The 13,987-nt window shown below is 40.2% G+C and overlaps 1 protein-coding gene across 3 annotated transcripts; it reads left to right on the top strand.

The window, feature by feature from the left end:
- Positions 1-242: 242 nt before the first annotated feature.
- Positions 243-13,540, top strand: LOC148875101 (heat shock protein 90-6, mitochondrial-like). Of its 3 annotated transcripts, none has more exons than XM_088964165.1 (20): positions 243-646; positions 7,418-7,615; positions 7,715-7,788; positions 8,252-8,377; positions 8,490-8,583; positions 8,658-8,741; positions 8,825-8,968; positions 9,066-9,179; positions 10,015-10,074; positions 10,179-10,253; positions 10,377-10,481; positions 10,852-10,992; positions 11,117-11,209; positions 11,336-11,413; positions 11,500-11,754; positions 11,856-11,958; positions 12,221-12,392; positions 12,489-12,594; positions 12,687-12,776; positions 13,176-13,540. In XM_088964165.1, exons 1-20 carry the CDS (start codon positions 533-535, stop codon positions 13,323-13,325), a joined length of 2,376 nt encoding a protein of 791 aa, XP_088820291.1. In that variant the 5' UTR covers positions 243-532; the 3' UTR covers positions 13,326-13,540. The 3 variants fall into 3 exon arrangements, with proteins under 3 accessions (XP_088820291.1, XP_088820292.1, XP_088820293.1); XM_088964166.1 differs by lacking the exon at positions 13,176-13,540 and adding an exon at positions 13,003-13,046; XM_088964167.1 differs by lacking the exon at positions 13,176-13,540 and adding an exon at positions 13,003-13,046 and having other exon boundaries at positions 378-646; positions 7,459-7,615.
- The last annotated feature ends 447 nt before the right edge of the window (positions 13,541-13,987 follow it).

Genomic DNA, 13,987 nt, shown 5'->3' with positions numbered 1-13,987 from the left:
TATGACCAATTTTTTGAAAACTAATAACCGAAACCCAATCGAAGCCGATCAATTAATTGGTTCGATTAACCATTGGTTTGGTCCATTGATTTTTTTTTTTGTATTTATTGTATATATTATAAAGATATAAAAATATATAATAAAAAATAGAAAAATATATAAAATATTATATTATATATTTATAATATAATATATATAAATATAAAATCTATATATAATATATAGAAGTATACATGTAATATAGAAATATATCTATATCGATCAATTTGATTAACCACCTATTTCTATATCGGTACCAACCTTCGGTTTTTTAAAATACCGAATCGAAACCCAACCGACCGATTCGGTTAATCGGAAATTTCGGTTCGGTCCGTTTCAGCATTCCAAACTTAGAGGGCGGAAAACCGGAAAAGTGTCCACGTCCAGAAACTTCTACATCCATTCTAGAGCCCTACTAAAACCCTAATTCGGCAGTGCAGCTGGTGATAAACAATTTCTTCTTCTACGGGTTTGTCGTCACGAGGGAGCTAAAATGCACAGGCTACCGAGGCGCTCCGTCGCTGCTATTCTGCGCAACGGCGGCGCACGACACCGAAGTGTAGCTGCTGTTCTAAGTTCCTCGTCGACTTCATTCACCAACTCGGTGGTAAGCCATGAACCCTAATTGATATTCTTTCCTGTTTGATATATCCCAAACTCAAGTATAATGTTGGATATCGATTCTTTTTGATCATTGACCGTGAATTTTATTAATGAAATGAAAGAAAAGCTTTTCAATCTCCGGATAGGATAAAGAGAAGACAGTACAAACCGATCTCAGCTGCTAACACTATTTAGATCACACTTTAATTACAATGAATTACATAAATACCTGGTTCCGGTATTCCAAAAGAAGTTGGTCCCTGGTTGCTCCTTGCAAGGGTAACTAGCTAATGTATTATCTGATCTAAGCATGCATTTGAAAGAGAAACATGAAACTTCTCTAACCATATTTGGAGCGCCCATGGGCCCTCCTCCATTGCAGTCCCCTCCCACAATAAGGTTCGACCATCTCATAGAGTCGAGTAGTGGACTAGTTTCAGTCCATGATAGAAGCACAATAGTCCCATCTTTGAAAGAGTTTCCAAACCCAATTGGTCCAGTGAAGCTCATAACATGTTAGAGTTTATGAAAGCTCTTGCGCACATGGCACTGCCTAACACACCGCTATGCCAGGATGACACGGGAATCTCACAGTGGACTGTTAGGCCATTGAAGGCCAATCGTTGCCATGATTGTTGCAATAATCACCTTCTACCTTTCTGTTATGATTCACTCTAACAAACTTCACATTCTATATATGTAACCATTATGGTCAATAAATCTGTGAAATTTGTGGGCTTGCCAAGGCTGAGGATAAATTGGAGTAAAAGTGGAATTGTCGGGATTAACTGGGAAGAGGGGGAACTTTCAAGTTTTGCAGAGGGGCTGCCTGCAATCTACTTAGGATTACCTTTGTGGGGAAACCCGAGAACTGATGGTTTTTGGAAGCTGGTTTTAGAGAGGTTTGCTAAAAAACTAGCTCTATGGAAAATAAACTATATCTCTCCAGGAGGAAGAATAACCCTGATTAGAGCCACCCTAACAAACCTACCCATCTATTTCCTATCTACTTTCTGTGTGCTAACAAGGGTTGTGATGAGTTGCTGCTCACCTCAGGAGTCTCTTCGAGGGAGACCCTTCCTCCTATGCAGAAATGAAGAGAGAGAGAGAGAGAGAGAGAGAGAGAGAGAGAGAGAGGATTCATTTGCCTGTTCATTCATTCGGCCAACCCATATTTATAATAGTTTTGGGTTACAAAATATCTTAACAAACTCCGTGCTCTAACGAACTCATGCAGAGGGACTAGCTGATGTGTTGCTTGTTGCAGTTAGGTGCTGAAATGGCTTGCGTGTATTCTTCCTCAGGTACGTGCGAGTGAGTGGAGGCTTGGGCCTCTGGGTTGGGTCTGGGCCTTGGTTCCCACAGTTCTCCCTCCTTCAAGATGGGCCTTGTCCTTAAGGTTCAAATCTGGGAATTGATTTTTCAGCTGCCAATACGGTTCCCACGTGGAGTCATTGGGGGGGGGGGGGGAAGTCCAGTCCAGGTTACTAAGGCTTCTTGCACTATGTTCTTCCTGTGGTGGACCCAACGGTAATCCAATATCTTGGCCGGTATGAGGGTAATGTTTCCATCTTCCGCAAATGTTGGGAGGTTGTTGCTAACTTTGGTTGGATCTCCCACGGACTTCTTAAGTAAGGAGATGTGAAAAACTGGGTGGAGACGAGCTGTCTTGGTCAGGTCCAGTCAGTAGGCAACATTGCCTATCTTCTCAATTATCTTGAACGGCCCAAAGTAGCGAGGAGAGAGCTTATGCCAGGCCCTTTTTGCTACTGAGGACTGCCGATAGGGTTGTAGCTTGAGGTAGACGTAGTCTCCCACCTGAAAGTCGACGGCCCTATGTTTTTTGTCATATTGCTTCTTCACGAGTTGTTAGCCTTGTATAAGTTCTCCTTTAGGAGGCTGAGCACCTCGTCTTGTGCCAACAACTGGGCTTCGACTTCTGCTACTACGGTTGAACCCATTTCATACGGAAGGATGTGTGGTGGTTCCCTTCCATACACTGCTTTGAATGGTGTCATGCCTGCTGCCGCCTGGAATGTGGTGTTGTACCAGTATTGGGCCCATGGGAGCCACTTTGTCCAATGTTTGGGCCTAGAACCCACAAAACAACGTAGGTAAGTTTCCAAGAATCTATTCGACACTTAAGTTTGTCCGTCAGACTGAGGGTGATAGCTAGTAGATCGATGAAGCATTGCCCCCTGTAAATGGAAATATTCCTTCCAGAACTGACTGAGGAAAGCTGGATCCTGATCTGAGACGATCGATTTGGGGGTACCGTGGAGTCTTATCCCTTCTTTGATGAAGGTTTCAGCTACTGAAGTTGCGGTGTAGGGATGTGATAGGGCAATGAAGTATCCATACTTAGGGAGCCTGTCGACCACCACCATAATCACCGTCTTGCCCCCAGAGGGTGGAAGGCCAATGATGAAGTCCAGGGATATATCTTCCCAAATCTGTGATGGAATTGGGAGGGGTTGCAGGAGCCCAGGAGGGGATTGGGCCGAGTACTTTTGTTGTTTGCATACTGTACACTGTGCTATGTGCTGCTCTACTGTCTTCTTCATGTTGAGCCAATAAAAATGTGATGAGAGCCTCTTATAAGTCCGAAAAATACCTGAATGCCCTCCCAATACTGAATCATGATAGAGCTCTAACAAGGCCTTCTGATGCGCTGAAGTAGGAGAAAGAATAAATCTCCCTTTAAAAAACAAGTCTGGTCCCTTTATGGTGTACCCCAGTGTAGAGGTGGGGTCTTGCAAATAGCTTTGCCGCACCTTTTCAAGGTTGGGGTAATTTCTGGCCTCCTCTCGCAAAGCTTCAAGTAGAGGGTAATGGGGCTGAGAGTGTACTAACAGCGACAACTCAGCTTTCCGTGACAATGCATTTGCAGCTCGGTTGGTGACTCCGAGCTTGTATTTGATAAAAAAATCAAAGCCCATTAACTTCATTACCCACTTTTTCTGATATGGGGTGAGAGCTTTTTGGTCCAATATAAACTTTAAGCTTCTCTGATCAGTTCGGATTATGAACCTTTGACCTAACAAGTATGGTTGCCATTTATGGATTGCCAACACTATTGCCATAAGCTCCTTTGTATATGTTGACTGGTTTTGGGCTCCTGTTGAGAGGGCCTTGCTGAAATAAGATATGGGCCTTCCATTTTGCATGAGCACCGCTCCAGTCCCCACACCTGATGCATCACATTCAACTACAAAGGTCTCTTCGAAATTTGGTAAGGTTAGGAGTGGTGGGGTCATGGCCAGCTTGAGGGAATCAAAAGCCTTCTGGGCCTGCTCCGTCCAAACGAAGCAGTCTTTTTTGAGAAGCCCAGTTAGTGGGACTGCTAGTGACCCATAATTACATATGGACCTCTGATAGTAGCCGGTAAGGTCCAAAAACCTGCGCAAGGCTTTAACTGTCTTGGGCGTGGGCCAGTCCTATATACAAATTATTTTTTCTGGGTCAGCCATGACCCGTCCAGCTGCAACCACATGGCCCAAATAATGGACTTCAGTCTGCCCAAAAACACACTTTGGAAGTTTGGCAAACAGTTGGTGCTGTTTCAGCAAGCTCAATGTTTGTTCCAAGTGTTGGAGGTGTGAATCCCAATCCTTGCTGTATACCAGAATGTCATCAAAGAAGACCAAAATAAAACGCCGGAGGTAGGGCCTTAAGACATCATTCTTGATGGCCTGAAAGGTAGAAGCGGCGTTGGACAACCCAAACGGCATAACTAGGAACTCATAGTGTCCATCATGGGTTCTGAAGGCTGTTTTGTATATATCTTCAGAGTGGACCCGGACTTGGTGATAGCCGGATCGGAGGTCCATTTTGGAGAAATACTTGGCTTACCCCAGCTCATCTAATAGCTCATCCATAACTGGAATCGGAAACTTATCCTTGACTGTGATATGGTTCAGGGCCCGATAGTATACACAAAAACGCCAGGACTCGTCTTTCTTTTAACAAGGAGTGCTGGGGACGAGAACGGGCTTGTACAAGGCTGTATCCATCCCTTGTGCAGGAGCTCCTTCACGAGCCTCTCAATCTCAGTCTTTTGGAAGTGCGGGTATCTGTAGGGCCGCACATTGGTAGGGGCTGCCCCTGGAGTTAGGGGTATGCGGTGGTCTTGGAACTGATTTGGAGGAAGCTGGTCTGGGTCTCTAAAGACTTCTGGGAATTGGCCTATGACCCTTTGTTATCATGGTCTTTCTCAGATGGTTGGACCTCATTTTCTAGCCTTAGTAAAGGCCCAATAGGCACTGGGCCCATCTGCATCAGCAGCAGGTGTTCCTTTCCAAACCCCCCCTTTTTATCATGGAGTGTAGACCTTCCACTAGTGGGCCGGGTATCTCCTGACCTTGCAGATGGCAGCGGAGCCCTTCACAATAGAAGTCCATGGTCATATGTCCCCAGTCACAAAGGACCGAGCTTAGTTGGCTCAGCCATTGTACACCCAACACTACATTTGCCCTGCTGAAATCCAATGGATGCAGGTCCACGATGAAAGTGTGGTCTTGGATTACCAGCTTTTCGTTTTTACAAATACTTTCACATTCAATGTGGTTACCATCCGCCACTCTAACAGCAAATGGAGAAGTGTAGAGAACTGTCATACCTAGTTGGCGAACCAATATTTGTGTGACAAAATTCAGTGTGCTCTAACGAACTCATGCAGAGGGACCAACTGACATGTTGCTTGTTGTAGTTAGGTGCTGAAACGGCTTGCGTGTGTTCTTCCTTAGGTAAGTCCGAGTGAGTGGAGGCCTGGGCCTCTGGGTTGGGTTGGGGCCTTGGTTCCCATCAGGTTGCAAGACAGATAGAGAAATACATGAGGGATTTCATGTGGGAATTGGGAGATGAAAAGAATGATCACTTGGTTAAGTGGGAACAAATATGTAAGCCAAAGGAACTAGGGGGTCTAGGGTTAGGAAATATCACTCTCAAAATGCTTTATATGTTTTCTTTTATTTTTAAATTTTCATTTGAATACGCCTTACATGTTATGTTTATGTATTTTAATTTTAGATAATAAGTTTTTTAAAACATTTATTTTAAAATTTAAGTTTATATTTTTATTAATATTGTGTTTAATATTTATTGAATTTTTTGCATTTTTTTTAAAGTTTTGGCATTTTTTGAATTTTCTGACTTTTTTTTTTTTTTTTAGGTTTTATTTATTTATTTATTTTTTTGCGCCTTGCTTCAAAAAGGTGCACGGCCTTGCACCTTGTGCCTCAGGCACAAATTGTCCCTAGCGCTTTTAAAATACTGGTAAAAATTATAGACATTGTGGAAACATTGTAAAATAAGCAAAAATAAAGAATGATATTTTATGAAATGATAAAAGAAGCGTAGGCACACCTTTTTAAATCATTAAACAAAGCTAAGAAACTAAAGTTATAGACAAAAGAATACATTTTGAAGTTGTCTTGTAAACTTCAAGATTCAAAACTTCATGATAGAATGAGTTAAAACAAAATTTAAACTCATAGAAAATGCAAATGGTTCTAATAGATCAACCAAATAATCTATTACATAAACTAATATAGTAATATTTAATTTCATGTTTGAAATGAACACTGAACTAGCTCAAAGTGGTAATCATGTAAGTTAGGAGGGCAATAACATTGTTACTCCACATATCTACAATATTGCCATGAACTTATGTTATAGTCAATGTTCAGAGAATCGGGCCAGACATAGTTGGAAAGGGAAGAGGTTTACGGGTTAGAGGTTCAACCATGGCCCAACTAGAGTCGAACCATAATAATGTGACATACATATATATACCATAGGACACATAAATAATTAAATAGTATAAATAATATATTATATAAGTATGGCTAGTTCTTTAATTTTTAAAGTAATTGACCAGGGTTCAAACCCCCAATTCACATTTTCTTTGAAATACATGTTCATTAATGCAATATGTAAATTAGAGATTCATAAATCAACACAAATAATGAAGTGGATTAATGTTAACAAGACAATATCAAAGGAAAAAAGTCATGTGTTTGAATCTTGCCATTTGCAATTTGAAAATTCTACACATTTGAGATCTAGGCGGTTTTAGGAATCCGGGACCAGTTCACCGGTTTTCTATTTAAACTGCATGATCAGCTGGTTTTGGGCGTTTTTTACCTATTCTGGTTTCTAGGGTATGTCCGAACCAGATATTGGCCTCGGTCATGGTTTAGCCAGTCTGGTCGTCCAGTTTGGTTATTAGTGTTCACTGGGGAATCTGTTGATTCCAGTAAATTTCGTGTCACTACCCATGGAAGTGGAAATGGAAATATGTCATGGAAACCATCTCTTGTACATGAAGTTTCTGTATTTCTTTTATTAAATTTGTCATTTCTCAAATTCTGGTGTCATATTTTATAGTCTTTTGCCCGTCTCCAAGTGAATTCAGTGATGCACAATGTAATTCACTTACAAAACCAAGCCCATTAAAATGATGTACTTCAATATGCCTCATAATTAATTAATCATATAATGCCCAGACTAATAATGACCAATTGACTTCAAACATGTCTTTGTTGTTGGTAATACACTAGCCCTGTAATGCAACACCATTGTACAATGTGTTTCTTTCTTTGAAATTTATCTCCAATCCATGAGAAACGTTTTGTATTTTCTTGTGACTGAATTTGATGATAGATGGGGTGCATTTTGCAAATTCTGGTCTGGGATTTGTTTGTTATGCTACCTTGAATTATTTCTGGATGTAAACTGATATTTCGTATGTGCTATCCATCCACCTCTTCTTTAGTCTCAAGATGGTGATTCTAGGCTCTCCCAATCATTAAGCAGATACTATTCAGTGATGATCTCAGGAAGACAGAACATTAATCATCCCGCCCTGTTCAACCTAAGCAGTGGCCTGTTTTTGGGGAAGCAATATGAATCGACAGCAGCGGCATCTGTTGCCTCTGATCCTCCAGTTCAGAAATATGAGTACCAAGCAGAGGTATTCAGCCTGGACTGAAGGTTTAGTTTGGTTATCGTTTTTGTTGTTAAGCAAGGTTTATGTCATTATTTTTTTGGTATATTTCTCATTTGGATGCAGGTTAGTCGTCTCATGGACCTCATTGTTAACAGTTTGTATAGCAACAAAGAGGTCTTTTTTCGGGAGCTCATTAGGTATCCACGTACTGAATCGATTTTCACTTCATTTGTTCAAAAGGCATTGCTTTCATAATATCTCTTGGCTTCTATCATTAGAAAAATGCTTGTGATTTATATAAAAAAAATCTTAGCTTCCACGGATGCCCCATAATCCACATTGGAGGAATCTTTTGGAGGGCCTGGGAGCAACCAATTGAAAATGGTTCTGTGCTCTCCCAATTATTTCCATAATAACCAGTTTATAGTCTGAATTAACTCTTGGTGTGGCCGTGTGGGGTTGTCTGGTATTGATGAATCCAGAGTAAGTAGTGCCTTCCTATAGAATGATCTCTACCAATTGGTGGTACCAATGCTGAGAGGCTTTCTCCTATTTACCTTTTTCCTTTTTTCTCTTCTATCAGTAAAGAGATTCCTATTTTATTATTGATATTAATGGCTTATTGGCTTTCATAATTGACATATAATACATTGGCAATAGCAATGCAAGTGATGCCTTGGACAAGCTGCGTTTTCTAAGTGTTACAGATCCTGAGCTTTTGAAAGATGCAGTAGATCTTGATATCCGTGTCCAGACAGACAAAGACAATGGGACTATAACTATTACGTAAGTGTCATGAATCACAAGATATGGCTGGTTTCAGGGAGAACTGCCAGACTTGGATCTGGCATATATCATGGAAAAACTATATAATGAGTTTGTTTTGTTGTTTGTGCAGTGACACGGGTATTGGTATGACCCAGCAAGAGCTTGTTGACTGTCTTGGAACCATTGCACAAAGTGGAACTGCAAAGTTCTTGAAGGCAGTGAAGGTGTGCTTTATGGACAAACTAGTTTTGTCATTTTAAGGCCATGCAGTGGACTTAGATAATCTGAATGGATACAGGATAGTAAGGGTGCTGGTGCTGCCAACAATTTAATAGGTCAATTTGGTGTTGGATTTTACTCAGCATTCCTAGTTTCTGATCGAGTATGTCATCAACTAGTCTTGAAATTATCTCTTCATTCTCTCTCCTTTTTGTTGGTTTCTAATGATACTCTTGATATTCACAGGTTGTTGTTTCAACAAAGAGCCCAAAATCTGATAAGCAATATGTATGGGAAGGAGAAGCCAATGCTAGTTCTTATACAATTCGAGAGGAGACAGACCCAAAGAAACTCATTCCAAGAGGGACACGCCTTACACTATATATGAAGGTCATTAAGCACAATTATTTGCTTCCATGTGCTCAGTGAAACTATTCCAGACCCCTTGTCCTGATTGCTAGCAGTTGTTTTCTCTGCCTGTTTACAGCGTGATGACAAAGGCTTTGCACATCCAGAAAGAATTCAGAAGCTTGTGAAGAACTATTCACAGTTTGTCTCGTTTCCTATATACACCTGGCAAGAAAAGGGATTTACTAAAGAGGTCTGTGTACATAGCCCTGTATTGGTGCACCACAAAATAGAAAATACTTATATTCTTATGCATCACTGATTTTGTCATCATTCTGAGCTCTGCCATGTGAAGGATTAAGTAGCTCCTATTGCAACTGATTGACCCACAGTTTGCTTGCATGAGAGTGAGTTGGACCAAGTTCAGCCATTTGTTGATCTGGGTCAACCTATGGGCCTCAGGCCCTCCGCAAGCCATGTTAAGGGGTTAAAAATCCCTGTTTTCTTCTTCATAACACTACTCCTCCTGCCCCCCATCTACACAATCTCTATCCATTCCCCAAACTCTTTCTCAAGCTCTTTCAAACTCCAATAGTACCTTGGGGTGCAAGTTGGGCCAGGTTAGGTTAGGTTGAGTTCAACAACCCCAACCCAACCCCACTCTTTTTTTGGGTTGGGTTCATGTCAGTGTGGTTTCTTCACTTTATTTTGATAAAATATTCTTATTTCTTGGACTTAAGATTGGTGGATGAAGTTTTTTTGACATTAGTATTATTATATGTACAAGGATGAAGTTATGGTGCTTTATGAGTGTCATACTTAAACCAGACTATAAGTTATTTTACCTTAAATGTAAAGACATGTTGGGCCAGGATGACAAAGACTCTCGATGTTAATTCTACCTAGTTCTTGTAAGGTTAATTCTGAACCTAAAGTGGCATAATTTGCCAGTTCAATGGCCCAACCATTGTATGGATTTGTTGCTTCTGCTTCTCTTGGTTTCAGAACTCTCCAATGTAAATGAGTTATTCTCTGTTGGATGTGAAAACATTAATTCTGTGCTCCTGATGCTGGGAAATCTCTAACAGGTTGAAGTTGATGAGGATCCAGCTGAAACTAAAAAAGATGGAGAAGATGGCAAGGATGAGGTAATTCATGGTCTTCCATTGTGTTGACTGTTTCTTTCTGTTGTGTTTTTGAGCTACCAAATTGAAGTTTGATGGCAACCCTTCTGATGCTTATGTTCTAACAGAAAAAGAAGAAAACGAAGACCATAGTTGAGAGGTATTGGGACTGGGAGCTCACCAATGAAACCCAGCCTATATGGGTAAGCCTTAAAATAGATTCTCCTCTATTTATCAAAAAAAGAAAAAAAACATAGATTCTCCTCTGTTGACTGTCCCGGGTTTATCAGGGAACAATTCACATGTTTTCTGTGTTCTATTTGCAGCTACGCAACCCTAAGGAAGTCACTACAGAAGAGTACAGTGAGTTCTACAAGAAGACTTTCAACGAGTACCTGGATCCTTTGGCATCTTCACATTTCACTACAGAGGTAATGATAATAATATAATACATGAGATAACTGGGAATAAATCCTAGAGGTTTCCTTAAAAACAACCATATAGGATACCCTTTCTAGATGACCAGAAATATTAAAATACTATTTCCTTTGCCTGGATTGTTTACTGAAATATTTTCTGTGACTTTGCAAGATTGGCTTGATAGTCGATATCTCTGTGTTTAAATAACTCATTGGTTAAACACTTTATACCTGCTCCAATGAGACAAGAATGAATGAGAAAAAAAGTTGAGATCTCTTGAGTTCTTCCTTTGCAAAAAGTTACTAAGAACTGGTTTCCCCACGAGAGAATTTCTGCACAGTTATTTTTCCTTTTTGAGATTCACAAATTGGCTAATTGCAGGGTGAAGTAGAGTTCAGATCTATTCTTTATGTGCCAGCTATCGCTCCCACAGGAAGAGATGATATTATTAATCCCAAGACAAAGAATATAAGGCTCCATGTGAAGCGAGTGTTTATTTCAGATGACTTTGATGGGGAACTGGTAAGATGAATCAACAGGTCTTTTTTGGTATTCCACCATTTAGAATGGAACATACTGCTCCTTTCTCTTCTTGCAAAAGAGAACTTCTAGTTCAAGTTATCTCACACCAGTTTCTATTGACTAGTTTCCTAGATATCTAAGCTTTGTGAAAGGTGTTGTGGATTCAAATGACCTTCCACTGAATGTCTCGCGAGAAATTCTTCAAGAAAGTCGCATTGTAAGTGCATCCACCATACCTCAAATAACCTTTTGGGGAAACCTCTTAAGAAAGTTTTTGCTTATTATATGCCTAACAAAGTAAATCACGAAATTGACCTTGGTGTCTTGCTTTTCATCTTGGTAGGTACGGATCATGAGGAAGCGATTGGTTCGAAAGGCTTTTGATATGATCTTGGGCATATCTATGAGTGAGAATAGAGAGGTATCTGTATCTTTTATTATTTTTTTTTCGATTTTATAGCTTGTGCCCTGTGCCTATTGATTTACTTGTATATTCTTTTACTCTAGGACTATGAGAAGTTCTGGGAGAATTTTGGCAAGAACCTGAAATTGGGATGCATTGAAGATCGTGAAAACCACAAGCGTATTGCACCTTTGCTTCGATTCTTCTCTTCTCAGAGTGATGAAGAGATGATCAGTTTAGATGAGTATGTTGAGAACATGAAGCCTGAGCAGAAAGATATCTACTACATTGCAACAGAGAGTCTGACAAGTGCAAGGAACACTCCTTTCCTAGAAGGGCTTTCTGAGAAAGATTTTGAAGTATATGCTTATCTTTGTCTGGACAATACTTTTGAGCTGATTTTTTATGCAGTCTTTCTACCGTTTTCTTTTATTTACGTTCTTGGGTATTGTTGCTCTAGGTTCTCTTCTTAATTGATCCCATTGACGAGGTTGCCATCCAAAACTTGAAATCCTACAAGGAAAAGAACTTTGTTGACATCAGCAAGGAGGACCTGGATTTAGGTTAGTATATTGAACACCCCACCCCCAAAAGAAAAAAAGAAAAAGAAAAAGAAAAACCCAAAAAAAAAGGAAAAAAAGAAGAAATAAAAAGAGAATACACACGAGCACACAAGAAGGAAATAAATGCCTCTTCAAAATCAAAGGCAGGGAGATGCCATTTGCTGTCATTAGATCATGCTGATTAGCCAGAACTTGTAAATAAAAACAAAATGATCTAGTTGGTTAAATCTAGATATCTGATCTACCTAAGCTGTTGTGACAGGTGATAAGAATGAGAAGGAGAAGGAGATGAAGCAGGAATTTGGTCGAACTTGTGAATGGATCAAGAAGCACTTGGGTGACAAAGTTTCTAGTGTTCAGATATCTAACCGCCTGAGCACATCACCGTGTGTTCTCGTTTCTGGGAAATTTGGCTGGTCTGCAAACATGGAGAGGTGAAAGCCTTCTTTTTCAGATCATAAATCTGGTAATGGGAACTCATGTCATGGCATGTTAGCTCACCCCTTAAATCTAATTTAAAATCTTTACAGGTTGATGAAGGCACAGGCAGTGGGAGACCCATCTAGCCTGGAGTTCATGAGAAGCAGGAGGGTGTTCGAGATCAATCCAGATCACCAAATCATCAAAGACTTGAATGTATGGTGAAATATAACAAAGTCAACTCTTTTCCTTATTTGATGATGTCAGTGTACCACTCTAAATGTTAAATGATTTTCTATGTAATGCAGGTTGCATACAAGAGTAGACCAGATGATGAAGATGCACTGAGAGCTATTGATCTTTTGTATGACACAGCCCTCATTTCTAGTGGTTTCACTGTGAGTATTCTGTTCTGTTTCCAGGTTTGCTACTTAAGGCTAGGGTAGTCATCCTTTAGTGGATGACCGCGTGTGGGTTGATTATTGCAGCACATGGGTCAGATTTGCAGTACTCACAATCCAACCACTGTTGGCCCTGTCCCGATAAATAAGTGCATCTTTTATTTTTTTTAATTTTTTTTGAAGTATGTGTTTATCTAGGTTTTGTTTATTGGGTTGCTCATAGATCCTTGGTAATATGCTCATTAATATCAATCATTTATGAACCCACGTGGCTTGGTACTTGGTAGAGCTTCCTCTCACTTGGTGGGTCATATAACCAAGTCTTTTGCTTTTCATAGGAACATGGATGATGTATCTGATTGTTCTAGCTCTTTGTTATCTTAATTTTCAATGCAGCCTGAGAATCCAGCTCAGCTGGGTGGTAAGATATACGAGATGATGAGCTTGGCACTCTCTGGTAAATGGACTGCCCCAGCTACTGATAGCCACCCGGGACGGATGAAGAACCCTGACACCATGGAGGCCGAGGTAGTTGAAACCCGTTGAAACTGGTAGTGATAAAATGACGAAGAGCTAGTGGATTCCAATAATCCAATTTACTTTTATTTTTATTTAAATTGTAGAGAAAGAAAAGGTAGTAATAGTTGTAGAGTTCATCGGTATATTTTAGGTGTATCCCCTGTGTTTTGCAACGAAAATATGTAATAGAAAGGGATTCATAAGAAATGAACACACATTTATTGGAGACGCCAATTTGACAACCCAGTGCCGCGCTGATTATGCAATTTTCTGTTAGGATCGTGTTAAGATTTTTTTTCCTAATATTATTAGTATTAAAAAAATTGCTGCAATAAAAATATGGCAACTCAAAAGATATCTGGAAGAGGTGTAAAACGGGCGGCCTGCGCAAAGTGCGGGCCGTGCCGCCCTCCCCAGGGATAACTTGGGGGGTCGGCCCGTCATGGCCCACGGCCCAAGCTTGTGTGGGACCGGGCTGTGTCGTGCCGTGATGGGCCTGGGCTGAATTGGGCTGGCCACAAATTGGGCCTATGGTGTGGGCCGAATCGGGCTAGATTGGTATGTTTTTTTTTTTTTGCTTTTTTGAATTTTTTTTTAATTTCTTTTTTAAGTAGAACTGTAAAATAAAAACATTTAACTCTCCTTTGGCCTTCGAGAATTATTTGAAAAAATAAGAAATGAGAAATCCA

The sequence above is a fragment of the Nelumbo lutea genome, chromosome 1 (assembly GCF_056320005.1).
Source record: "Nelumbo lutea isolate HS-2025 chromosome 1, American lotus-T2T, whole genome shotgun sequence".
In the NCBI taxonomy this organism is placed as follows: Eukaryota; Viridiplantae; Streptophyta; class Magnoliopsida; order Proteales; family Nelumbonaceae; genus Nelumbo; species Nelumbo lutea.
This window is presented reverse-complemented; position numbering and strand designations above follow the sequence as displayed.

Coding starts and splice junctions, on each gene's coding strand:
- LOC148875101 (XM_088964165.1), top strand. CDS start 533: ATGCACAGGCTACCGAGGCGCTCCGTCGCTGCTATTCTGCGCAACGGC. Junction 8,378..8,489: donor AATGGGACTATAACTATTAC/GTAAGTGTCATG, acceptor TTGTTTGTGCAG/TGACACGGGTATTGGTATGA. Junction 9,180..10,014: donor AAAAGGGATTTACTAAAGAG/GTCTGTGTACAT, acceptor AATCTCTAACAG/GTTGAAGTTGATGAGGATCC.